This window comes from Salmo salar, chromosome 08, assembly GCF_965601325.2.
Source record: "Salmo salar chromosome 08, fSalSal1, whole genome shotgun sequence".
Lineage (NCBI taxonomy): Eukaryota > Metazoa > Chordata > Actinopteri > Salmoniformes > Salmonidae > Salmo > Salmo salar.
In genome coordinates, this window is record NC_138298.1 from 19,540,212 (window position 1) to 19,567,014 (window position 26,803).

General features: G+C 45.1%; 1 protein-coding gene across 2 annotated transcripts in view; it reads right to left on the reverse strand.

The window, feature by feature from the left end:
- LOC106610173 (polypeptide N-acetylgalactosaminyltransferase-like 6) overlaps positions 1-26,803 on the reverse strand; it is a 235,935-nt gene that overhangs the window by 41,895 nt on the left and 167,237 nt on the right. For both annotated transcript variants that reach the window (XM_045722724.2, XM_045722723.2), the window contains exons 6-7: positions 12,437-12,622; positions 9,395-9,578 (exon numbers count right to left, since the gene is read on the reverse strand). In XM_045722724.2, coding sequence (XP_045578680.1) covers positions 9,395-9,578; positions 12,437-12,622 — 370 coding nt within the window. The remainder of the gene's footprint in view (positions 1-9,394; positions 9,579-12,436; positions 12,623-26,803) is intronic.

Sequence of the window (26,803 nt, forward strand, 5' to 3'; positions counted from 1 at the left end):
CAAAACACACCCACGCACACACCCACACACTGTTTAGGAAAACTTCAGCCAAACCACAGTTATTACTCTTCCTCCAATATAATTTCCATCAATAAAAATCACACAATTTATTCAGAGCCTAGAAGAAAATAGAAAAAGCATCAATAGAGATTGCCATCTGCAGCACAAAAAAGCCCCTCCACTGGCCAGCACAGTTTAAGCTCTCCACTGGCCAGCACAGTTTAAGCTCTCCACTGGCCAGCACAGTTTAAGCTCTCCACTGGCCAGCACGGTTTAAGCTCTCCACTGGCCAGCACAGTTTAAGCTCTCCACTGGCCAGCACAGTTTAAGCTCTCCACTGGCCAGCATAGTTTAAGCTTGCCACTGGCCAGCACAGTCCACGCTCTCCACTCACCGGCACAGTCCACGCTCTCCACTGGCCAGCACAGTCCAAGCTCTCCACTGGCCAGCACAGTCCAAGCTATCCACTGGCCAGCACAGTCCAAGCTCTCCACTGGGGAAAATGGAATAATTGATGCCTTAACCTCCTTATGGCCAATTATGAAAGGCTTTATTAAAGGGATACTTCAGGATTTTGGAAATGAAGCCCTTTATCTACTTCCCCAGAGTCAGATGAACTTCTGAATATTTTTATGTCTCCTCGTGCATCCCTTTAAACAGTTCAATTCATGGAAATGGAAGGGGGGAAGATTATGTGTATACAGGGGGAGTTGCGTGTATGCGAGTGGGTAGGGGGGAGTCATTTGCAATGCACGTCCATGCAGCCAAGGTCAGAGACTGCCAGCGGGCAAGGGGGAGTCAGCTGAGAATATAGGCCCAATGTGTGTGTGCTATCCAGTGATACAGCTCCCTGCCCTCTGTGCATAGGTACCCCCCTCCCATCATTTATTTATTTCTCTTTATATAATCCCCTCGCCTTGAGGCCGCCATGTGAAGATTGTGCGTGTGTCTGTGTGTGTGTGTTTCTGTCTGTGTGTGTGTCTGTGTGTGTTTCTGTCTGTTTGTGTGTTTCTGTCTGTGTGTGTGTATCTGTGTGTGTGTGTGTCTCTGTGTGTGTGTGTCTGTGTGTGTGTTTCTGTCTGTGTGTGTGTGTATCTGTGTGTGTGTATCTGTGTGTGTGTGTGTCTGTGTGTTTCTGTCTGTGTGTGTATCTGTGTGTGTGTGTGTGTGTCTGTGTGTGTGTTCAAGGCACAGTAGTAGGAGACGGCAAGGGCACACAGTCACTGTGTCTCTGTATGGTGATTATATTATGATTAAAATGGATGTACTGTACATATCCATTATTCAATGCCCTCCGCCTCCACAGACTGCATATTATACAGAACAATGGGACCCCAGTATATGGAGTCAGCTATAATGATATAATAGAATGTCGGGACGGCAGCAGGGTCTGTAATATATGAATGAGAGTTTATTGTATTGTACTAATTAACCCTTAGCTAAGCCCCACCCCCAGGGGTGAAAGTAGATTTAATGTCTTACCCGTATGTACACACATTTTTTTATGCTACAAAATGACAGGGTAGCCTACTCTGCTGACACTGACAAACAGATAAATAAAAACCATGTTGTCAGATCCATATAATAGGCCTACAAAAAGGAGAGAAAAAAATACAATATGATGTCCATCTAACCTGGAGGAGGAAATGATTGTGCAAAAACAAACAAAAGTGGCACTGACCCATTGGCAGACAGTGAATATGCAGACTCAACGGGGATATGGTCAATGTTCTCTGCTGGTGCCAATAAGATAGGCGACTGTTCGCTTAATTAAGTTAAGAAGGGTTGATATCTAAAAGATAGACTGGAGTCTTTTCATTGTCATCTCTTTACAGCAATAGCCATTTACTTTCCAAACAGTTTCTCCGCGATTGTATTTTTAAATATTGCGATATGCTTGGCTGGGTCTCTCTGCTTTTCACTGACAGTCGCAACTCAACAATCATCTATTTCGTATTTGCAGCGAGCGCTGCCCAAATTGCAAGCCCTTCCGACTGTAGGCTATGCATTTTAAAACAATCCACAGCTTAAAAAAAAAAGCTATTTATCCTCTGTGGCCAAATCATGCTTTCTGTTCTAGTAGCCTATATTGAATGATTTTATTTATTTATGTATAGACAGGAGTTAGCTAATTAGACAATATCATTTTGGCAATTTAATTCAATTTACTTTAGGGAAAGCTTCCCCTAGCCTTATGGACACGCCGCCTATGCTTTTTAATGTGGCATAAACACAACCAGTCATTATGTTTTCATCTGATTGTCAAACAATCACTTAACAAAGGTGCTCCTGTTGGCTACCCACGCACATTCATCCACTCAGAAACTCATTTCAGCATCCAAAGCCCAACAGTGCACTGTGCACCCGCAATTTCATGAATGCAAAGAGGCATCTGCTACAAAACACCTACGTGTATTGTGATGACATTCTGCAATTGTCATTAGGCTCACACTTGTAGCCTGAACTGATGCATGTCCACGCCACTCATCTCCGCCTTGGCTGCGAGCGTCTTGGCCACCCATCTCCGCCTTGACAAAGTGTAAGTGTTCTCCTCAAACCACAACGCAATTTAGATTGCATAACACCCGGTTTCCAGTCAATTCGCTAATTTATCATGCAGCTGATATGCAGTAATGTTAAAAAATGGTGTAATAGTCTATATGCTTACGTTTTACCGGCATGGCTTACCCCCACTAATTATTTAGCCGGGATGCCGTACCGGACCGTCTTACTTTCCCCTCTGTCCACCCCCCTTGGTTACTGTTGCAATCTTGGACAACGTTTTCCTGGGAAACCCAATTCCCCCAATAACCACTGGCGAAATCCCCCCACATTGATAACAAACTTTAATACACAAGGAAATTAAACACAGACTACCCTTTGGTAATCAGGAAACTCTAGGGTATGATGTGGTGGACTGTCAACTGCTTCTCATGAACCCGGTAAAATTATGTTTGTAGTGTAGCTAGCCACTGATTGGCTCTGAATTCAATGTGAGCAGGTAGTCAAAGCTACAATCAATTTGGAGCAAACTAGTGCTGGGAGTTAATATGGCTAACTTAGCTAGCTAACATACATTTCGAGAAAACAAGTTATATTAAGTGGTTGGCTAAGTAGCGTTAGCAATGTTTGGTGGTCAATGAGGTGGCTAGCTAGCTAGCGTTAGCAATGTTTGGTGGTCAATGAGACTGAGAGCTAGCTAACCACCTGAGCTATCAATGTAACAAATGTATAATTTCGGATTCGAAAAATACACGCTCTGGATTTCAAAAATCACAGTAGCAAGTACTCCTGATACACGGCTTAATTACTAAGCCGTTTAAAATATATATTTGAATGAAACTCATGTTTTCCCACTGCCCACTGACTTTCATTCATTTCAAACATGAGCTTGTCCGAGTGTATCATACTCAACCATACTGCTATCCATTGGAGCACTGTGATTGGTTGCCCAAAATTCTGGGGAGGGGCTTAGCGAAGATTAAATTGATTTGATTATGGTGATACAGTATGTATGTAAAGGATATTATGATGATAGTGTTGTTGCTGTTAGGCCAGTAGGTGGCGATATGACATCAGATACAGACAGAGAGATAGGTCAGAGTGTAGGTCATGTCATGATCTGAATGTGGAGAAGGGAAGTGTGTGTGTGGGGGGGGGGGGGGGTGTAGTGTCATTTAGCAAGATTAATGCCTATCGAACAGCGCTGTGACAAAGTTAAAATTATCAGGTTTCATTTAGTTCTGATGTGCTAGGACAGATCGACACACACACACACACACACACACACACGGACGCACGCACGCACGCACGCACGCACGCACGCACGTACACGCACAAACAGAGCATGAAAAAAAAAGAAAAAAAATGTGCCTTCTCAATGGATCAGTCATTTCACAATGAGCTTTGTTCCAGATAGAGGAACTGCTTTCATCTGATAACAGGCGCTAAGATCTATATTAAGGCATTTTAGAGGAGCACACTTCACACATGCCAATATGTTGGTGCTGAATGTGCCAGGCAGGCTGGCAGGCAGGCAGGGAGGGAGGCAGGCAGGAAGGAAGGAAGGCAGAAATGGATGGAGGGAGGGAAGGGAGACAGGCAGGAAGGCAGGGATGGATGGAGGGAGGGAAGGGAGACAGGCAGGAAGGCAGGGATGGAGGCAGGAAGGCAGGGATGGAGGCAGGAAGAGACGGGGGCAGGCAGGCCCGCAGCCATATGTGGCGTCACCAGTAGAAAGGCAGGAGGGATTTATTGAAAGCCTGTGGAATCCTGTATCTCCTCTGAACCTAGCAGTAGAGCCTCATTACCAGTCCATCACATTTTTTCAAACAGAGGTAAAGTAGGAAATCAGCAGAGCCGGAGCAAGTTGTTATATGTTTTCTTTTATTTCTTCCTCCCTTCACTCCTCTGACAGTCAAGTACAAATCCACAACATGTCCTGACTTGACGTGGAAGTTGGTGGTCCTTCTAGTTTCACACAGAGAAAGGACTGTTCACAAACAGACGGACTGACTAATGTATTAAGTCTTGGACATCTTCAGAAGCCTTGGTTACTAGTTAACATGAGTGTCTGCCATCAGTGCCATGGCACGTGACAAAGTTTAACATGGACACACTGCCTGTTACGTTGTCAGCATCAGGGTCCTCCTTTATGCCTCTTACCCTGACCTCTGATCAGATGCTACGGAGAGTGTCCCATTCTCCCTCCTCCACAACATCCTCACAATAAAGTGCATGTCGTTGGTTATAACAAAGGAATAGAGCCTTCTCGTCCTCAACATTCTCCTGTACCTAGGGAACTGTTATTCTAATGAGATATGTGTGTTCTATAGAATCATTCTAAGTAGAAACCTTGGCCTAAGCTAGTTATTTATATTACATTGTTCCTCCCTGTTGGATATTCTTCTTAACCTCCCAGAGAGACAAGGTTGTGATGAGGAATATGTCCAGATATTCTGCTTGGTATCACAACGCCCATGAAGAAATACTGGTCTCGATATTGATTTTACTTTCTTCCTTGTCTCCTCTTCGTGTTTTTAACTTCTCTTTTCTCAAACCGAAACAAAAACTCAGCACCCAAAGGTTAAAAAAAGAAAGAAATAGTCTCAATAGCAAGGGGATTTAAAAGGAGCAAGTCTTTCACAAACGTTGCCTCCTACGTGATGACACCGTAGGTGAGATAAAAAACTCTTTGATATCTTTGTTTGGAACATGAACATGGAAGAGTTTCTTTCAGAACACGTACGTGGCTCACTAAAAGTAATGTACTCAAAGCATGTGTTCAGCTTTGTTCGACTAAGCAATAAGTGGAAATGGAATGGTTGTAGTATTGTGTCTGCTGATACAAATGAACATGCCTTCAATACAGTACGTGCTCGACTTTCAAAGTGTGCTTATGATTACAATTAAGTCATTCCACCAGAACTTTCATATGAGTCAACCCCACACAGTGATTTTTCTCAAATAAGCCACTCGAGTCTAAATTTACTGCTCAAAAAAATAAAGGGAACACTTAAACAACACATCCTAGATCTGTATGAAAGAAATAATCTTATTAAATACTTTTTTCTTTACATAGTTGAATGTGCTGACAACAAAATCACACAAAAATAATCAATGGAAATCCAATTTATCAACCCATGGAGGTCTGGATTTGGAGTCACACTCAAAATTAAAGTGGAAAACCACACTACAGGCTGATCCAAGTTTGATGTAATGTCCTTAAAACAAGTCAAAATGAGGCTCAGTAGTGTGTGTGGCCTCCACGTGCCTGTATAACCTCCCTACAACGCCTGGGCATGCTCCTGATGAGGTGGCGGATGGTCGCCAGAGGGATCTCCTCCCAGACCTGGACTAAAGCATCCGCCAACTCCTGGACAGTCTGTGGTGCAATGTGGCGTTGGTGGATGGAGCGAGACATGATGTCCCAGATGTGCTCAATTGGATTCAGGTCTGGGGAACGGGCGGGCCAGTCCATAGCATCAATGCCTTCCTCTTGCAGGAACTGCTGATACACTCCAGCCACATGAGGTCTAGCATTGTCTTGCATTAGGAGGAACCAAGGGCCAACCGCACCAGCATATGGTCTCACAAGGGGTCTGAGGATCTCATCTCGGTACCTAATGGCAGTCAGGCTACCTCTGGCGAGCACATGGAGGGCTGTGCGGCCCCCCAAAGAAATGCCACCCCACACCATGACTGACCCACCACCAAACCGGTCATGCTGGAGGATGTTGCAGGCAGCAGAACATTCTCCACGGCGTCTCCAGACTCTGTCACATGTGCTCAGTGTGAACCTGCTTTCATCTGTGAAGAGCACAGGGCGCCAGTGGCGAATTTGCCAATCTTGGTGTTCTCTGACAAATGCCAAACGTCCTGCACGGTGTTGGGCAGTAAGCACAACCCCCACCTGTGGACGTCGGGCCCTCATACCACCCTCATGGAGTCTGTTTCTGACCGTTTGAGCAGACACATGCACATTTGTGGCCTGCTGGAGGTCATTTTGCAGGGCTCTGGCAGTGCTTCTCCTGCTCCTCCTTGCACAAAGGCGGAGGTAGCGGTCCTGCTGCTGGCTTGTTGCCCTCCTACGACCTCCTCCATGTCTCCTGATGTACTGGCCTGTCTCCTGGTAGCGCCTCCATGCTCTGGACACTACGCTGACAGACACAGCAAACCTTCTTGCCACAGCTCGCATTGATGTGCCATCCTGGATGAGCTGCACTACCTGAGCCCCTTGTGTGGGTTGTAGACTCCGTCTCATACTACCACTAGAGTGAAAGCACCGCCAGCATTCAAAAGTGACCAAAACGTCAGCCAGGAAGCATAGGAACTAAGAAGTGGTCTGTGGTCCCCACCTGCAGAACCACTCCTTTATTGGGGGTGTCTTGCTAATTGCCTATAATTTCCACCTGTTGTCTATTCCATTTGCACAACAGCATGTGAAATCTATTGTCAATCAGTGTTGCTTCCTAAGTGGACAGTTTGATTTCACAGAAGTGTGATTGACTTGGAGTTACATTGTGTTGTTTAAGTGTTCCCTTTATTTTTTTGAGCAGTGTATATTGGTGCAGTAGTAATCTCATTTAAACTGTAATCATTTCAATGTACCCGCCCCATGTTCACATTACCAAACAGCATTGTGGGTATCATCTTGGTTGAACAGAATCTCTCTCCCATAGCCAAACATGACAGATGGAGGCAGTTTGGGAAAATGTTACATTTCATGAGCCACATCCTTCTGCATTCATTCCCTTAATATATCCCAATTTAGCACCGCTTTGACTGGGACACCTGTGGTAATAGACACACACACACACACACACACACACACACACACACACACACACACACACACACACACACACACACACACACACACACACACACACACACACACACACACACACACACACACACACACACACACACACACACACTGAAAGTTTAGGATGATGGAGCTGAGATGAGTAAGCAGTGTGGGAGGGTTAAAGGTCTGGTTTATCAGTGCAAGATGATGGAGCCAGGGATGCCTGGCTGAGAGTCTGGCTGTGTGAGTTGTGCTGGCTGGCTCCAGAGAGGATCCATGGATTCATGCCTGGTAGGGGGTGCATGCTGGGCCTCAGGGCCTATAGGGGAGCATACAAGTCTGGGCAGCCTACTGTGAGCTGCCCTGGGCCAAGTCCTTAGAGTCTGGAGGAGTAGGAGGCAGCAGCAGCCTGGGGGGATAGTCTGGGAACAGGGAGAGGGTTCGTTGGAAGGTAGGAGGGCTGTTGGTCTGTCTTTCTGTCTGTCTGGGTTTAGGATAAGAAGAGGACCATTGAGTGTGGAGAGCTTAGCCTCAGGCTATAGGCAGAGAGGTGGGAGATTTGGATAAAGGGAACCAGGAATGAGAGCTGGTGTTATAGAATTTAAATTAGGTAAAGGTTCAGATCCAGGGGTGCACGGCATTGAGCTGTCAGTGTTTTGGGCAAGTTGCTGTGGAGGTGGGGGGAGGATATTTGGTTGTCCTGGGAAAGGTCTAGATACGAGAAGGGAGGGAAAACAGCACCCTGACAGCTGGGTGGATAAGCACACGTGCACACACACCCACACCACCCCACCCCTATATTTACCATCTCAGCATTTACACAGTTTAACCCCTGATGATGCCGTTGCCCTTGAAGAGGACAGGTGATGATTTGCTTCATTAATAAACCATACTGTATCTCTATGTAAATGGAGGACGTGTAAAATGCCAACCGCTCCCTGTGACCTGGGATAAAAGTATCTGCTGACTGGGTAAAGCTATGCCTGTGTCCAAAACAGCACCCTATTCCCTATTCAGTACACTACTTTTGACCAGGGCCCTTAGGGGAATAGGGTGCCATTTGGGACACAGACCAGAAGTAACACCCACTGGATCATCCTGTTCTGCCTTTACGTCAGTGGGGCTTTCATCTATTCTAGGGGCCCTCTACCTACGTACCTCTGTAGATCTGTGAGCTATCGCCAGTCGGAGCCTGACGCGTTATAGAGATCAAAAAACGGTGTTCAGATTCAGATGTGTATCTTTAATGTGTATCTTTAACAGCAAGTGCTTACCTAGGATAGGATAGGATGAACTCTTATCTCCGCGAGGGATAAAATGGCCTTAGACACAGATCACAGACCTAGATCACAAAGATATTTTAGGGTGTAAAGAGTGACTAACTGGACAGCTTGCCAGACATCGTGAGTCATTTCTGGAGTTCTAAAGAGAGGTTAGCGGGTTCCTTTAAGCATTCATTGCATACACAGTAATAGCAGCAAGTAAAAAGGCCCTAGCAGGGGAACGAGAGAGTGAGCCAGAGGAGGCAGTCACAGTGAAGAGTAGAGGATGTTACAGCCCAGTGACTGCTGTGCTGCTCCCAATCCCCTACCCTCTATCACCTTCTCACACATTTCACCCCCAACTGGCGACGCAGCCAAGGCATTAAGCCCAGGATTAATTTAGAGGGATATATGAAGAAGGCTAGGAGAGGAAATTAGCTTTCTAGCTTTCTCACCTCACCTCCTTGCTGCCTGGCTGCACCACTGTTCTAGTAACTGACTGGGGGAAATGATTCAGCCGTGCGGCTTGTAGCAGGCTGATGTCGTGTGTCATAAATTAGGCTGCGTTTACACAGGCAATTCTGATCTTTTGGCCAATCACATCAAATCTTTCACATCAGATCTTTTTTAGAGTTGATCTGATTGGTCAAAAGACCAATTAGTTAAACAAATATTAGAATTGGGCTGCCTGTCTATGACACATATAAGGTGGTTGATAGGTGTGTGTGTGTGTGTGTGTGTGTGTGTGTGTGTGTGTGTGTGTGTGTGCGCGTGTGTGCGTGTGTGTGCGTGATTACGTGCACATGCGTATCTGTGTACTCACTCATAGGGATCACTTGTGTCGGGGCCCTGGAGCTCTGGAGGGATGGGGATGCGTTTGTAGTACATCTCCCAGTCGAAGGCTCCCCTCATGGCGTCCCCAGCCTGGGCTTCATATCCAAAGTGGTTATGGTCGATCACGTCAATCATAGGGCACACGATGGTCTTGGGGTTCTGGGCAATCTGGTCTTTATGGGGGACGGAACAACAGAGAGGAAGAGTGTGAGCATGTATCAACCACCATACCCTGCTGTTTGTAGTTCTATCTTTCTTTCTTTCTTTCTTTCTTTCTTTCTTTATCTCTTGTTCTTCTGTCTCCATTTCTCTGACGTACACATAGGGAGTGGAACCAGGGCAATTGCTTTCCCTCCCTCCCTCCCTCCCTCCCTCCCTCCCTCCCTCCCTCCCTCCCTCCCTCCCTCCCTCCCTCCCTCCCTCCCTCCCTCCCCTTCTACCGCTTCCTCCCTCCTCTCCCCTGATGTGGAGGTCTCTGGGCAGCTCTGCTCCTCCTACAGCGAGTCACTGGACGATTAGAAACAATTACAGCGTTTCAAAGTAGGTTGGCTCCGTGGAGGCCTGAGAGCCAGCCTCGACGTGTCTGTCTGCCGTGTGTGTGTGACTGAGCCGAGCAATGATAAGCCGCCCCAGATCTGTCACACCCCGCCCACCCTACCCACCTCTCTCTTCTGTGGGCCGTGTGTGCTGGACCATGGAGAGAAGGGGACCAGAGGCCCAACACCACAGCACTGAGACTAATGGGGAGTGACTGTACAGTATTGTACATTGACACACCTTACTATCAATACTGTTTGTGGTCCTATGGCTGTTGCCATGCCACGGGACTCAGTACTGGTAGCTTGGTCCCAGATCTGTTTATTGGCCAACTGCTATAAAATCATTGTCATGCAGCATGGCGAAGAGTAACACACCTTGAAATGGTGGCGGGTTTCTCACACGGTTAAGATGTAATTTAATTGGCATATGGAAGGCTGTACAAGCAGTAACTACCCAGCTATAAGCCCCCCTTTGGCCCTGCCAATATAAACATACAGAAACTATTGACGTGAATCAGTTTGTGTTTATGTGCAGGTCTCTATAATATTCATCTAGTGTGCTTACTGTGACATAATCCTTTGTTTTATTCCCTCACATTTCCAGCGCTGCGGCTAAGTAGTCTAAATCTCAATACCCATGACACCATCTTACTGGGCAGGCCCAGTAAGGATACATTTGAAACAAAGGAAAGAGAGAACGAGAGAGAGCTCCCAATTGTAATGAAATAGAAATGAACAAAAAGGCAAATAACAAGAGGCAAATGGGAAGGGAACTCTCAAGAGCTCATTAAACGAGAAGGGACTTCATTTCAAATGTAGCAGTCAGGTGAAAAAGAAAAAGAGGTAATCCACCCAGTTGCCATGCCCACACTTCCTTATCTTATAGGTTTGATTCACATAGCGAAAGAGCGGTTATTTCAAAAGTTGTTCCGTTCGTTATGTGGGTTATACATTATGTCCTTTGATCAAGGTAAGATCCAGGGTTTGTAGGAGATCCAAGGAGAGAGGAAGCATTAGATTCAGAGAGCAGTGATAAAACCTGGCCTGTTAATTAGAACGGTGTGGTGTTGGAGTCTTAGATCTACAGAGAGAGAGAGGTAGAGGGAGAGAAAGCAGGAGAGAGAAAGATAAAGAGATTGAAATAAGAGAGAAAGAAAGAAAGACAAACCGAAAATCTCTGTATTCCACTGATCTGATATCAGAGCCCGGCAGGATGATTGCATGTGTTACCGTGCCTGTGGATGGCCTGGGGTTCACTGCGGTATCTCCTCCACTCTATTCATACATGCAAGCCCCACAGCACAGCATGGCCTCCCTCCTCCGCTTCACGCCCCACATTACATCAGCCTCCCAAATGGCACCCTATTCCCTTTATAGTGCACTACTTTTGACCAGGGCCCATTGGAAAGTAGTGCACCATAAAGGGAATAGGGTGCCATTTGGGACACGTACCTCATCAACCTCGCTCTGTTCTGCTCTCTGACAGGCAGGCGGCTCCATTCCAACCAATTAAAGAACCCCATACTGCGAGTTCTCTTTCTCCGTTAGCCAGAAGACAATGGAGCCATGTCGTGGAATGGTGGTGTTGGTGTGGCTATTATCTACTATTATTATTATCATAGGGACCTGGACGTACATATCTGTCATACCTTTCATGGGAATCCCAGTCCCTGTGTGATTGAGTACAGTAATGGCTGTAATCACTTCACATCCATTTATTTGAACTGTGGGGAGATGGCTATTATTAGGGAGTTTCCCTAGTCTCCCTAATGTTGCAGTAACATACTGTGCTGGTATGTGAAGAACAGCACACCTGGGGATGGGGATATGTGAAGAACAGCACACCTGTTCACAGGCTACACGTGATGCGACAGCCCAGGAGGCAGTTTTCATCGATGCTTAGGGTGGCACCCCTGGAGTGGCGCTTTGGGAACGTGCATTGAACATGGATTCAAGCTAAGGCTGCGGCACTCTTTTTATCAAACAAACTACAGAAACAGAGAGATATTTCCTTTGTGAAACTGACAGATATAGAAGTGTGAGATAAGCCAGTTTTCTTATGGAGATTTTAACCTTCCTACTCTCTCACACGTTCTCTAGCTCGATTTGTCCCCCTTTCTTTAGCTCTCCTGACCACTCTCTTCTTACAGAGAAATAAAGACGACTAAAAGATGCACCTTCTAGGTCCCACTTTGTCTGACCTCTTCCCCCCCCCCCCCTTTCCTTTCCCGCTCACTCCTCTCCTGGCCCAAACCTCTCTCTGTCTAAGCTTTTTTTGAGTTATCTTTACCTGCAGCTACGCTCTGAGACTCCGTTCCAGTCGACTCACCGAACAGGGGTGACCACACTTTGTGTGGCTGGTCCACACACACACACACCACACACACACACACACACACACACACACACACACACACACACACACACACCACACACACACACACACACACACACACACACACACACACACACACACACACACTCACACTCACCAAGCAGGGGGGGCAGCCAGTTGACGTTGGCCTCACAGTGAGAGTCCAAGAAGGTGAGGACTTCTCCCTTGGCCACCGAGGCCCCCAGCAGACGGGTACGGATCAGACCCTCCCTCTTCTTGGTCCGAACGATGCGCACCTTGGGGAACCGGGCCATGTACTCCTCCAGACGGCCCTTCAGGTGCTCTGGGAAGGACAGGAAGAGAGAGAAAAGGTTAGAAATGTGCCGCATGGGAATGAAATCCATCCCTATACAGTACATTCCTCAAAGTTCATCTATTCAAAGAGAGAAGGGAGAGTGTTATAAAGGATATCCATCTCTATACATTATTTAGTACATGGGTTAGGATCACCTCTGTCACACACAGAGAAAGAGAAAGAGAGAGAGAGAGGAGAGAGATTTATAATCATATATATTTTATTTATATTTTTTATTTAACCTTTATTTAACTAGGCAAGTCAGTTAAGAACAAATTCTCATTTACAATGACGGCCTACCCCCGGCCAAACCCAGACGACGTTGGGCCAATTGTGCCCCACCCAAAGGGACTCCCAATCACGGCCGGATGTGATACAGCCTGGATTCGGTGCGGCAGGTAGCCTAGTGGTTAGAGTGTTGGACTAGTGACCGAATGGTTGCAAGATCGAATCCCCCAACTGACAAGGTAAAAAATCTGTCGTTCTGCCCCTGAACCAGCCAGTTAACCCACTGTTCCTAGGCCGTCATTGAAAATAAGAATTTGTTCTTAACTGACCTGCCTAGTTAAATAAATAAATAAATAATAATTAGAACCGGGGCAGTAGTGACGCCTCTGGCACTGAGATGCAGTGCCTTAGACCGCTATAAAAGGATAATGGCATTCCACAAATGTATACCATCTAGCCATATGCCCAGTAGGAGTTAAGTAGGAGTCGTGTCACAGAGAGAGGGGAGAAAGGAGAGAGGGAGGAGAAAGGAGGGAGAGGCGAGAAGAGGAGGGGGTGGTGATGTTAGCTCCTGGCTGCTCATCAGCTCAAGCTATCTCCAGGCCACCGATGGGGCTGATTATTCTGGATGTGCCTGAGCAGGGTGGGTCACCAATCAGCTAGTCGTGCCGGAGAGACACTTATGTCATCATTACTAGAGACGGGAGGGGATGACACTCTAGGTAGATTACACAGACCAAGGAGGTGTCAGATGGTACATTATGAAATACAGAGGGAGAGAGAGGTAGAGAGAGGGAAAGAGAGAAACAATCAGTGTTGCTCTTTTCCTTGAAACAGGAGGTAATTCAGGGTATTTCAATTGAAAGGAAAGGGGAAAGGGAGAGAGAGAGAGGGAAAGGAGTGACAGAGAAAGAAAAGGGGATACAGAAAAGTAAAAGAAAGAAGGAGATGGAAAGAACGAAAGAGGGAGAGGGGTAAGAGGGAAAAACTGAAAAGTTAAAGAGAGAATGGCAGAGCGATGGTAAGATAAAGAGATGGAGAGAGAATTTCATCTCTAGTGATGTGTTTATCTAATCTTGCTATTGTTTCACCATTCTCTTGGTCCCATTCAAGGGCATTAACAGTTAACGTCCCTTAAGATTGCCCTAATGTTAGCACTTAATTGAATTGTTGAATTGGTCTCTGTTTTTTTATATTACAAGGCCCACCTGATAAACCAAGGAAATTAACATGGCAGCAAGGCTAACCTATATAAGGACTTCATAACCCATACAAGAAACATTCATAAGCAGTAAATAAGCATGTCATACCGTAAAAGCTTGCTGTCGGTCAACCTTTGTCACATTGTGTTTGTAATAACTGAAATCCAGTTCAATTTGATCCCTCTATATACATGCATGCATACAAATAAGAACTGTCACCTTATCAAAATAATAACAATGAACATATTCTTACTGACAATATCTATTTCCAGAAATCTAATTTAGAACCTGAGAGACGAAGCAGGGGAATGTGATGGAAAAAAGCATTCCAAATCGACACCCATTCATTCCCCCCCACCTCTCTCTCTCTGCCCCCTTCTCTATCTCTCTCTCTGTGTCTCTCCCTTTCTCTCTCTGTGTCTTCCTCTCCCTCTCTGTCTATCTCTCTCTCTCACTCTGTCTCTCTATCTCTCTCTCCCATTCTCTCACTCTGTCTCTGTTCTCATATAAAGAACTGGTAATGTGTTTGACCCCTTCCTAACAGACGCCAAGATGACCATCAGTATGGTGGCAGTATAGTAGAATAGGAGAACCAGCCTTATCTTCCTTCATTGTATTATTTGTTAATTTCCCTGTCGGCGGGAGTTTTTTGCATGCCAACCGTGTCCCCGTTACCGGCATCATTCAAATCCTTTAAAGGTAGCCGTTAATACCTGCATGCTGGGGCTCTATCACACGGCTGCAGCCTCGGCCGCTGTTTGTCCGTGATTAGCTACACCGCTTTGCTTTTTAAACGCTCCGCATCGCACCAGACCGCACCCTGTCTGGATTTACACTAAGTAGAGTGTTGAAATGGGAGAGAAAAGGGGAAGGAAGAGGGTTTATTTCAGTCTATAGACAGATGCTGGCTTAGTTAGGTAGCCTAGCGGTTAGCGCGTTGGGCCAGTAACCGAAAAGTTGCTGGTTCGAATATCCGAGCCGACAAGGTGTCGATGTGACCTTGAGCATGACACTTAACCCTAATTTGCTCCAAGAGTGCCGTACTACTATGGCTGACCCTGTAGAAAAACATATTTCACTGCACCTATTCGGTGTCAGACTTTTCTTTCTAGCATCTAAGACAGGGCTGCCCAACCCTCTTCCTGGAGATCTACCGTCCTGTGGGTTTTCAGCAGAACCCTCTTCCTGGAGATCTACCGTCCTGTGGATTTTCAGCAGAACCCTCTTCCTGGAGATCTACCGTCCTGTGGGTTTTCAGCAGAACCCTCTTCCTGGAGATCTACCATCCTGTGGGTTTTCAGCCCAACCCTCTTCCTGGAGATCTACCGTCCTGTGGGTTTTCAGCCCAACCCTCTTCCTGGAGATCTACCGTCCTGTGGGTTTTCAGCCCAACCCTCTTCCTGGAGATCTACCGTCCTGTGGGTTTTCAGCCCAACCCTCTTCCTGGAGATCTACCGTCCTGTGGGTTTTCAGCCCAACCCTCTTCCTGGAGATCTACCGTCCTGTGGGTTTTCAGCCCAACCCTCTTCCTGGAGATCTACCGTCCTGTGGGTTTTCAGTCCAACCCTCTTCCTGGAGATCTACCGTCCTGTGGGTTTTCAGCCCAACCCTCTTCCTGGAGATCTGCTGTCCTGTAGGTTTTCAGCCCAACCCTCTTCCTGGAGATCTACCGTCCTGTGGGTTTTAAGTCCAATCCTAATTTAACACACCTGATTCTACTAATTAGCTACTCAACAAGACCTTAACTAGCTGAATCAGATACGCTAAAATAGAGTTGGACTGAAAACCTACAGGACAGTAGATCTCCAGGAAGAGGGTTGGGCAGCCCTGATCTAAGATGTTAACATCTAGGTAGAGCATAAACAGATATTAGCCTAGCTACCACCTTTAGAGATGAACGCCAATAGTACTGTCTCTACATCACCCCCCTGTAGCCATGTAAGACCAGTGTTCTCTGTGTAACCCATTCATCTACAAAAGAAGTCTGACCCCGGCACAGTAACATGTAATTTTCCATTCCGGAGCCTATTATTCACACCGTAAACATAACCATACATCTGAGTGTTGGCAAAGCCAATGAACCTCATTGTCCTATCAGCACACAGAGAGAATGTCCGGGTTGGCAAATAAGTCAGACATTTTGTGTCCTTGAGTGGGGTACACCTCCCCAAAGTCACTACTCACCACCTAAAAAAGTTGGATTCAGCACTTTTCTTTTCCCTTTTCCTCTCTATCTTTCCCCTCCCTCTCTCCCTTCATTGCAACACTTCTATCTAAACTCCCAGGGTGTCTCCCCTTCAAACTAATGGCCCCAATAAAAGTGACAGTAGCTGTATGAATGAGATGCCTCCCGACCTGACCCGGCGCTCTCTCTCTTTCTTTCTCTCTCTCTCTCTCTCTCTCTCTCGCAAAGGAACAGGACGACAGGAGGGGAAATTAAAAAGGAGGGAGGGAGAATGGTTCAATGTTTCACCGCTGCTAGGCTTGTTAGTGTAAGTGATATGCGCCACCTAGAAAACGCTAGGGAGCTCTGGAGCTGGTTGGAGGGGTCTAAAGAGGAAAGAGGCGGGCCAATTCCCTGTACAATTTCCAACAGGAAAGAGAGAGATCTATCATGCCAGGTGTCCTTTGAGTGGTTTATTAATCAAGGTCATAAATCAACGGACTGACACATGGCATGGTTGCTACGGCGGCAGAGGTGACAAACAGTTATGGAAGGGGGGAAAGTTTTGCGATCCCAGCGGCGCTGCCGCGAGCCCGACAGCTCATGATAAAGGGCAGCAGGCATGGCGGTGGGTTGGGTTCCTTCCTCCCTGCTACTTTGATGTTTCACAGGCAGGGGAATAGTCTTTTAAGGTGCTCTCTCTCTCTCTCTCTCTCCCCTCTCTCCGTCTAAACTGTCTTCGGGCGATTTCTCTTTGGGACCCACACTCTCTTCCTCTTCTCTCCTATTCTCTCTCATCTCTCTCCATCAAGGCATAAAAAGATGGATTGCTGAATAAGGGCGTTTAGCCTATAGAGCGTCTACCTGACCTCATCTGTCGGTCGGTCCATCAGGAGTTTAGATGCCTTCAAAGCCCAAGCCTTCTAATTTTTCCCACTGACCCCCATCACCAGCAATAACTACACAGAGAAAGAAACTCAAATTATGGATGTGTCTGAAATCATCCCTTGAAAACTAGTTCTTGAAACGTAGTCTGGGCAGGCTCCAGTTAAATAAATGATTAGAAATATAAGCGTTTTTAGGAAGTAGCAATTGCAGTATCCCTCTCTTCGCTCCTGTGTTTTAATGGAGAGGCAATAAGCCCAAGTTTTCCCTGCACTTTAATTGCATCAATTTCTGTATTAATACTATTTTATACTAACTCGATTGTTTCATCTGTAAAGTTCAAATAGCTTAGTGAAGAAAGACTATTAGCCAGTGTAAAGAGTGTTGGATAATTATGGCTTTGCTACTGGCTACGTTGTCAGCTCACACTCTTTGCAACACTGGATGGGTGTGTGTACAGCGTGTGCGTGCGTCCGTGTGAGTGTGTAGACGCCTCCATGCGTGTGTACATTTGCCCCCGCTATAGTGTTTGTCTTAAAGATCGACCATGTCAAAGACTACATATCTAGATGTTCTGGCTTCTCTCTTCAGTTCCATGACAGGTCATTCATTAAAACCTCCAATAGCTTCAGGGGGTATAGACTCAGTCAGGGTCACAGCTAGCTAGAGAAGTGAAAACGCACAGGGTAAAAGAAAATGGCCAGAATTTACATAATTTGCCTTTTAATCAAATAGGCGGAACAGAAAAGGTTTCAAAGCTAATTATGAGTGGAAAGTCCAAAACACCCCATGTGGTTTTTAAAGCTAATTATGAGTGGATAGTTGAAAACGTTATAGATGGTGTAGTTCAAATGAACCTCTCTACGGCTGGATCAAAGAGGGTATTGTGTGAGTGTGACCTTCGTTTCAGTATCGGCTCGAATTGAGGGGGTATGCTGGGGTATACCGGGGTATACCGTATCCCTTGTTAGAAAAAAGGTAAAAAGCGTACCCCTTGTTAGCTTAAAAATTTGAAAATTGGATCCCAATTATATTAAGCGATCTATAACAATGCTTTACTCTGCAATGCTTTTGTCACGCCCTGACCTTAGAGATCTTATTTATTCTCTATGTTTGGTTAGGTCAGGGTGTGACTCGGGTGGGAATATCTATGTTTTCTATTTCTTTGTTTTTGAGCCAAGTGTGGTTCCCAATCAGAGGCAGCTGTCTAACGTTGTTTCTGATTGGGAATCATACTTAGGCAGCCTGTTTTCCACCTGAGTTTTGTGGGAGGTTATTTTCTGTTTAGCTTATGTGCCTGACGGAACTGTGCATTTTCGTTTTTCCCTTTTGTTATTTTGTTTGAGTGTTTCTTGAAAATAAATATCATGAGCACTTACCACGCTGCGTTTTGGTCCACTTCTTCAACTACAAACGACGAGCGTTACAGCTTTAGGCTAGAAACAAGATGTGCGGCTCCGATGCACATGTGGATATCCTTGGATCGTCTCTGTAACATTCACAGGCATTTTGGAAGTGTAATGCGCCATTTCGAGAGTGGAACATCAGCTACATCAAAGATAAGAACGACACGAGACAGCATACGGAGCTGAGCAGGATGTGACTTTATTCTGGGTCAGGCAACCACCATCTCAATTAGTTCACGTGACAGACAGGAATTTATAGACACAGGTGTGACTCTGCCGATATCAATTGAGCTAATCACATTCTGAAAAAGATGTTTAACTAAATTGATACTTGATGGTTCATATAAATGAAATGTTTATAACATATTTGATAGTGAAATAACATTTGTGAAAATAGTCTAGACTTTATTTTGCCTATATGAAATTATAATTAAATAGCCTACCCAAAAGATGTCATGAGTCATGTTACTTACACTACATCGAATTGCAGGAAATTGGCTTGAAAACAAGTTTTAAGTATCTCAATGAACAATAATTAAAATAGGCCCAAATACAGGCTCTGGTCAGTATTTTCATCTCCAACCTTGACCAACTCACATTTCCCACACATCTGTTGAACTTATTTAGTCTTTCCCAATAGCCTATGTAAGTCAGTGGCATGCCCCCAGACCCACCTAGTAATAAGCATACTGATGGTGAAGAATCTCTAAAGAACTGACACTAGAACACGAGAAGCATCATCAAAGATAGAATCAAATAATCACTAAGCAAGCCATTGGCTCTATGCTTTGTTCACATTATTAGCTGTGCGTATTTGAAGTGCGCAGTAAGCCTAGGCCCAGCCTGTTGAATAAGAAGACCCCCCCTTCTCCCTTTGTTGGCTTCAATTTACTCCAACCAGGCTTTCCTCTGGGACGACTGCGATGAACCGCCCTGAACCGCTCATAAAGGCTTACCTCGCTCTGTACCAACAGAGATCAATGTTCAGACTCAATCCCAATTTATTACATTCTCGCTTTTCTAAAGAGAAGAAAACAATGCGGTTCACTCGCTTTGGTTGAATGGAATCTTGAGGGATTCCATCAGGCGTAGATTCTAGAACAAGGGTGAGGAGTAAATGTGTTCACGTGAGGGTGGAGTTGTTTGTGTAACTAGGCGCGCGAGGCTCCGATGTCCCAGAGTAGGCATGGTGGTTAATACACATAAAGGAGAGGAAGGGCAAGATGGAGGCATTCTGATCCAGCTATATCTTTTCATTCATCCTTTACTAATCACAAAAGCCCCATTGCGATTGGAATCTCTCTTTCTGACCTCTGAAATGGTCATCCTGAAACTGTAAAGCACGTGTTACTACAGTCCAAGTGTATGAAAAGAGAAAGCAGTACAACATAAAGAATGCATGTAATGAAGTGACTTTTTAAAGGTATGAGAAGTGTCTGGCGAGAAGTCTTTTCCAGCAGTTACTGCTTGGCTATTACCGAGTCACGGTAGTGAAAAGGTTGAAGTGACTCCTAAATCTTAAGCACAAAATAAACCAGATAAGATTCACAACGTGTGCACAGAGAGATCATGGTTAGTCCATGAACTTCTTGCCAACTCGACTAATAATTCATCTTCCCTCCCAATAAATCCTAAATGTTTTGGCTGGAGCTTCGTATTTCACTTAGATTGACGTACTGTATTTTGCCATGGCATGTCCTTCACTACAACCTAAAAGACCTGCCAGTTAAAAGCTTTTGCTTGGTAAATCATTCCAACTTCCATATATTCCAAGGTCTTCTAACCTTCCTGAGAGAGAACTGTTGTCCACACTCCTCCTTCTGTTGTTTCAATCACAATCTATCTATCCTTTTACAATCCACAGTGGATGTGAACCTTCAACTTATGAAAGCACATTTTCCTACAAAGACGTACTGAATATCTGTTCTTCTTACGAAACCCTATTGAATGGCACCAGAGCACTCTGTTCCAACCTTGGCAAGGTTGATGCCTACTGCCCAATGTATTAAGGACAGGATGACACACAATGCCACATAACAACACAGAAAACACTGATTTCTAAACACTTCACCAGAACAACGGTCCCTTGCTTTAAAAGGTGAAACAGCCAAGGAAGAGAATAGGATCCATAGACGTATGGATTTCCCACCCTGTAAGATCACCTGCAACAAGAAGCAAGAAGATCTATTGACGAGCGTTGAGATAATTGACATCCAAATGCTAAAGGTTGCTTGGTGAAGCGGTGAGGGCTCCGGTTGTATCTTTGATACACACCGATCGTTAGAGACGGGGAACAAAGCCCACACCTGGGCCTTATTGATCCGATGTGTGTGTTGTGTGTGTGTGTGTGTGTGTGTGTGTGTGTGTGTGTGTGTGTGCACATGCTCCCCTGCTCTTCGATGGGAGAAGATGACAGATGCCGCATATAATTGGCGAGATAAAGAGGCAGCGGGCGATTCTCCCACGGAGGGAGAAGACTCACCCGACGTATAACGCACCACACTGACATTTGTCGCGAGCGAGGGTTTCGTCCAATCAAAGGAGGCCAAGGGATAATTACCTGGCTGAGTTTGTGTAACACGGGTAAGACTAGTGAGGGGATGGTGGGAGGAAGGGGGGGTGGAGAGGTCGCTCCCCCGCACCTATCGGAAACAGTGGCTACTCTTTCATTCACTACGCTTGTTTACCACCAAGGTTATATGACACGGGGTCCTTAATCAGCGCTGAGGCAGGTGTGTGTGTCTGAGTGGCTTTTCTAGCTCTTATCTTGAGAATTGCCCTTTATCAACACTGGGCTCTCTGTTCCTTCCTAGGGACTAAATAAACTACAGGTGTATTCTTTCTACTCAACTCAGCATCTAGATGCCTTTGAGAACATCCGTTTCCATGATCTATGATAAAGTATTTAAGAAGGCATGGAGTCAGGCAGACAATACCAGCAAGGCAATATTTTGTTTTATAGTTTGACTTTGTCTCAATACATTAGCCTATACCAAATGTACAATGTCATGCAGAAGAAACCACTCTGACATGACCGTCTTCTGAATAAGATACCATTTCCAACATGCCATGCTTATATGAACAATTATTTGTCGTTGACGTTTTTAAAAGAGTCTGCTAGACGATTCCTTCACCTTACAACCCTCTTTAATGCATAATCACAATGTGTTTTGTACTTTCTATAGCCAACATGCTGCTAACAGACTACAGATGATTATTTCTGAAGTCGCATTAATGAAGAAGTGCTGTTCAGTGCAATACAATTCCAAGGGTGGGAATGAGGGTTCTTCCAGTCCAGAGAACATGTGTAGTTAACTTAGGCTTTCGTTTAAAAAAAAGGGCCTTTCATAATAATTAAAAATGTCAGTGAAAAAAGAGAGGAATGGAACAGATGACAATTACAAGGACAACGAGGACAATGACAGCTGCTAAAGCTAGTTTACTCTCTCTCTGTCTCTCTCTCTTGCGCTCTCGCTCTCTTTCAAATCTCCAACACAAGGAAGGACAACTCAAGGGAAGCAGATTTTGCTGACTTCAATGAACCACTTTCTTTACCAAACACCTCCCTGCTTTGCAAAATCATCTTTTAGTAACTCCTTGAACAAATGTGAAACTTCTCTCAGCCCTGCAACCATCACAATGGATTTGTCACACAGCGTTTGCAACAGATAACAGATTTATCAGTCTGACAAACTGAAAAACGCATAATTAAGATACAAAAAGATAAGTGAATGTTTGGAACAAAGTCGGCAGCAAAGTGACTATGACCTGGAAAACCCATGGTGGTTGTTCTTCGATAGAAGCTGAGGAAGGAACCGTGCTTACTGAAAACTTGCTAACAACCTGGTTACTTTGAAGGGAACCTACATAAGGACTTTGTAAGACATCCATATGACATAGCTAACACATTTATAAGAAGTAGATCAGCATTCATCTGCCGGAAAACAGATCTGTGTCTGTATCAAGACGGGAGTGGGCCGAAAGAGTCAAGGAAGTCTCGTCATGGCAACCAGTTATTATGATGCTGTTTGAAGTCTGGAAACATTGTCTGTTCTGTTGTTGTTGTTGTTATCAGTACTGTAGTGTACTCTCATAGGAAAGGTTCTTTATAGTGTGGAAGTCTCCTCCTTCATTCTCTTTCGATTCCCTCTACAGGCTCCTAAACAACTTCCCCAAAGTCCAATCAACAGCTCACATGCACCGAGCTCCCGAAGAACACCCTCTACACACTCAGCACATTCCATAAAGCACCATCACAATGACCTTACAGTGGAGGCAGAGCTGACAGAAGCAAGAACATCCCTGAAAGAAGTGGAGTGAAAAAAAACATGCCTCTTCTTTTTTCTGACACTCCACATTCAGCACTGGACAAAAGTGTCTCCAGTGTAGCATCCATAAAGACTGTGTTTGAGTGCCTGCATAGGTGCGCGTGTGTATATTTGTGTGTGTGTGTATTTGTGTGTATGTATTTCAGGGTTCCTTCAGGAGTTTGGGGAAGCAATTACACACTTGGCATGAAAAGAGATTCTGGCGAAAACCCATCGGACACAAAGACCCAAGGAGGAGCACGGCTTTAAATTAGTCGGTGCATTTTAAACAGCGCTCAACGTTGTCCAGCCTCTTCATTCCATCCTCTCAGAGCATATACTGTGCCTATTGAGCTGCCTATTTGTTCTTCCTCAAGTCATTAAATGTTTCCATTCCCTGAAACCTTAAATCAATGAATCCCTTCACTTAAGCACAGGACAGTTAAGCCTTCTGACTGATTAGTAGACCTAACCTGATTGCAGAGGAGTTTTTTTCCCCCCTCTGCAAATATGGTTGTTTTTGGAGGAGGGGTATATTGTGTCTCTCATCCTCATCTCATAATTTCTAAATGGAAATGTATGTTAAAACAGAACAGATCCTAAGCATATTTAGAACTGCATTATGGGTAGACGATGGGGTTCTTACAGTAATAATGGACACAAGTAGCCTTCTACTTTAACTGTCACTCTAATGCTCTGAGGGTAGAACTAACACGTTGTGAATGCAATTTGACATAGATTACCCTCCAAGTGTCTTGGTGTATATCTGTCTATTTTCTTTATACCGCCTTTTAGTTATTGGGGCCTTCTTGCTGTAATCATGTCAGAGTGTGGTGTCAGGGGGAAGTCTCTCTGAGTGCACTTTATCCATACCTGGGTGAGTCACAGTGAAAACATAAGTGAAGAAAGTGCAGGACGTGTGTGTGTATGTGTATGTGTGTGTGTGCGTGTGTGTGTGTGAAAACATGCGAAGCGAGAACAATGCTAAATTCCCATTTCTGATGTTACACAATAAAAAAGGTACAATAAAAACACAAGCACTTCGCCTAAATTCTTCATTTTTAGAGAACATCAACATTTTAATATTATGGAAGAGTGGATGATAATTATTATAACAATAGATGAATCACTGATCATTAAACAGGAACCACTGCCCTCTCATTGAAAGTAATTAAATGGATTGAGATGCTAATATTCAGTTATTATAACATTGGAGAAAAAGACCCAATGTTTTAATATGATAGGCAAATGAAAGGGAAGAGCTCATAAAGGTTTTGATTCACAAGCTTCCCTCCTCCCTTTCTCCCCTCTCCTCTCCTTCATCCTCCCCCTCTCCAAATCCTCTCCTCCTCCCCCCCCCCCTCCTCTCCCTGTCTTCTCAACCCTCTCTCCCCGCTTCCCAGGCAGAGCGTACAGTACAGGACATTAAAGGTGTCCTCTATTCCAGTTCCATAATGGAACCGGGAATCCACTCCCCGCCTCTGAGATGAAAGCGGCTGGAATTCTCCAGAACCCTGGGACCCTCTCTCTCGTCTGTGACATTCTACACTCGCCCGTTCTGAGGTCAGGATATGAATATTCTATTGGCAGTCGGCGGACTGATTGGAAGCACAGCGATGGTTTGGTTTCAAGAGAGATCATTAGTATGACGTACCACAACTCCCGCTTTGCCCCGGGGCCGACACCAACTGTCAATAGACAGGAGGAGACGGAGGAGAGCCGACTTCATTTCTCTCACAGAACATGGAGGATGGTCCTGTGGCTCACTAGTTACTGTGACTAGGTTGTAGAGGGCCACTCCAACTATATAGTCCCCACGCATTCACAGTATTCAGTGCAGAATGATATTCACATCCTTATACTGTATGTATGGGTAGATTTCCTTGTGACATTCCAGTAGTCCAACTGCTTACGACCGACCAGCTAGTCTGTGGTTATTTGCAGTTATTAAGGTAAAAGGACAATGGCATTGTAGTCCCCAGGCTTTTTAATGCAGTGTTGGTTTCAATTTCTCTACTCCACCATTTACTTAAGTAATAAGGCCCGAGGAGGTGTGGTATACGGCCAGTATACCACAGCTAAGGACTGTTCATACGCAAGACGCAATCCGGAGTGCCTGGACACAGCCCCCGAGGTGCCTTATTGCTATTATAAACTGTTTTCCAACGTAATTGGAGCAGTAAAAATAAATGTTTTGTCATACCTGTGGTATACGGTCTCATATACCACGGCTGTCAGCCAATCAGCATTTAGGGATCGAACCACCAGGTTTATAATTATATTTATACCATGGCATTGTTGAATACATGTTTCTGATTGGCTTGAAGGGCATTCTAGAGCATGCATTATTTCCCTATAACGCACAGTATATTTGCACGGTAAAATTTAATGGCTATAGTTCATTCCTTCATGTTCTATGTTTGGGCTGCTTTTGAAAGCAAAAGTCGAATTGAAAACATTACTGGCATTTTATTTTCATAATGGCAAGCTTGGACTGATGGTTTGGTTAGCTAAACTAGCAAGTCTGTTTGTTACCATGGCAACTACTGTAGCTATCTAGTAAACTTGCAAGCTACTTCAGTGGATGTTGAACACATTTCTACCTGCAAATGTATTAAATTATAGCCATGGTATTAAAGGGATAATCAACTTGGGCCTCTATGCATTCTACGGAACATAATGCAACTCCGTGGAAGGTCAGATCCACTCGGCTAGCGCGTCGTGGAAAACACCTTCAACGTCGTTCATTATCTTCCATAGAATGCATACATAGCACTTCGTTGAATATCCCTTACAAAGTATCCTCCTGCCCATTACCATCGTAACATTCTACTAGTGTTTGTAAAGCAACAACATACCTAAAGCTTACCTTGAGTGATCGTGAAAAAGTCATGCAGCTACAGCGTGTGTGTGTGTGTGTGTGTGTGTGTGTGTGTGTGTGTGTGTGTGTGTGTGTGTGTGTGTGTGTGTGTGTGTGTGTGTGTGTACGAGTGTTCCTGTGTGTGTGTGTGTGTGTGTGTGTGTGTGTGTGTGTGCGGTGTGTGTGTGTGTGTGTGTGTGTGTGTGTGTGTGTGTGTGTGTGTGTGCGTGTGTGTGTGTGTGTGTGTGTGTGTGTGTGTGTGTGTGTGTGTGTGTGTGTGTGTACGAGTGTTCCAGTGTGTGTGTGTGTGTGTGTGTGTGTGTGTGTGTGTATATCACTGATGTTATTTATTCTACCTCTGTGACTGGTGGGAGGAGTGGGACCAGTCAAGCCATGCCAAATCCTCCTACTGCAGAGACAGCGTATCACTATGGCTTATCATTATCACTGACACTAGGTCCTTTAGCACCAGGAGCTTTCTGACTGCAATCCTTTAGGGGTTTAAGTGGACTTGACTCTGTCCGATGGCGAGCAGGCTGCACGCTGTCACTGCAGCTAAGGAGGGAGAGGGGAAGGACATCTGTGTGGCACAACAGATTATGGCTTGTTAAGAAACAACTCCAGCCTCTACCTATTGGTTCACGTCAGACAGAGCGACTGAAAAACACCCACCCACAAAGCCTCAACCCACAGCACAGATTTAAAACATGGATATTGAGGCGGCAGAGGCTGCAGATAATAATAAAACCAATACTTGTAGTTCAGTCAGACAGACAGAAAATAGAGAGTCAACACAATTAGGAGCAAAACAGCAGACAAGAGCAGTAAACCTACAATAAAGAGGCTGTTGTTTTGTCTAGAAAACGTATCAGTACGAGTCAGAGGAACAGGCAGAAAGTTGGGTTTATGAGAGCTGCTGAGACATGATGATAGCAATGAATTAAGACAAACCACAAACACAGAACCTGTGAGTCACAAACAGATTTGAAGTGTAGTGTCTAACACAACAACAAAGCTCTAAGGAGCTACTGCTTGTACAATAGGCCTGTCTTATCACGGACGAGACAGGTTACTTCTCACAAAACGAAAGAAAAAGAAAAAGGGATGTTTTGGGGAG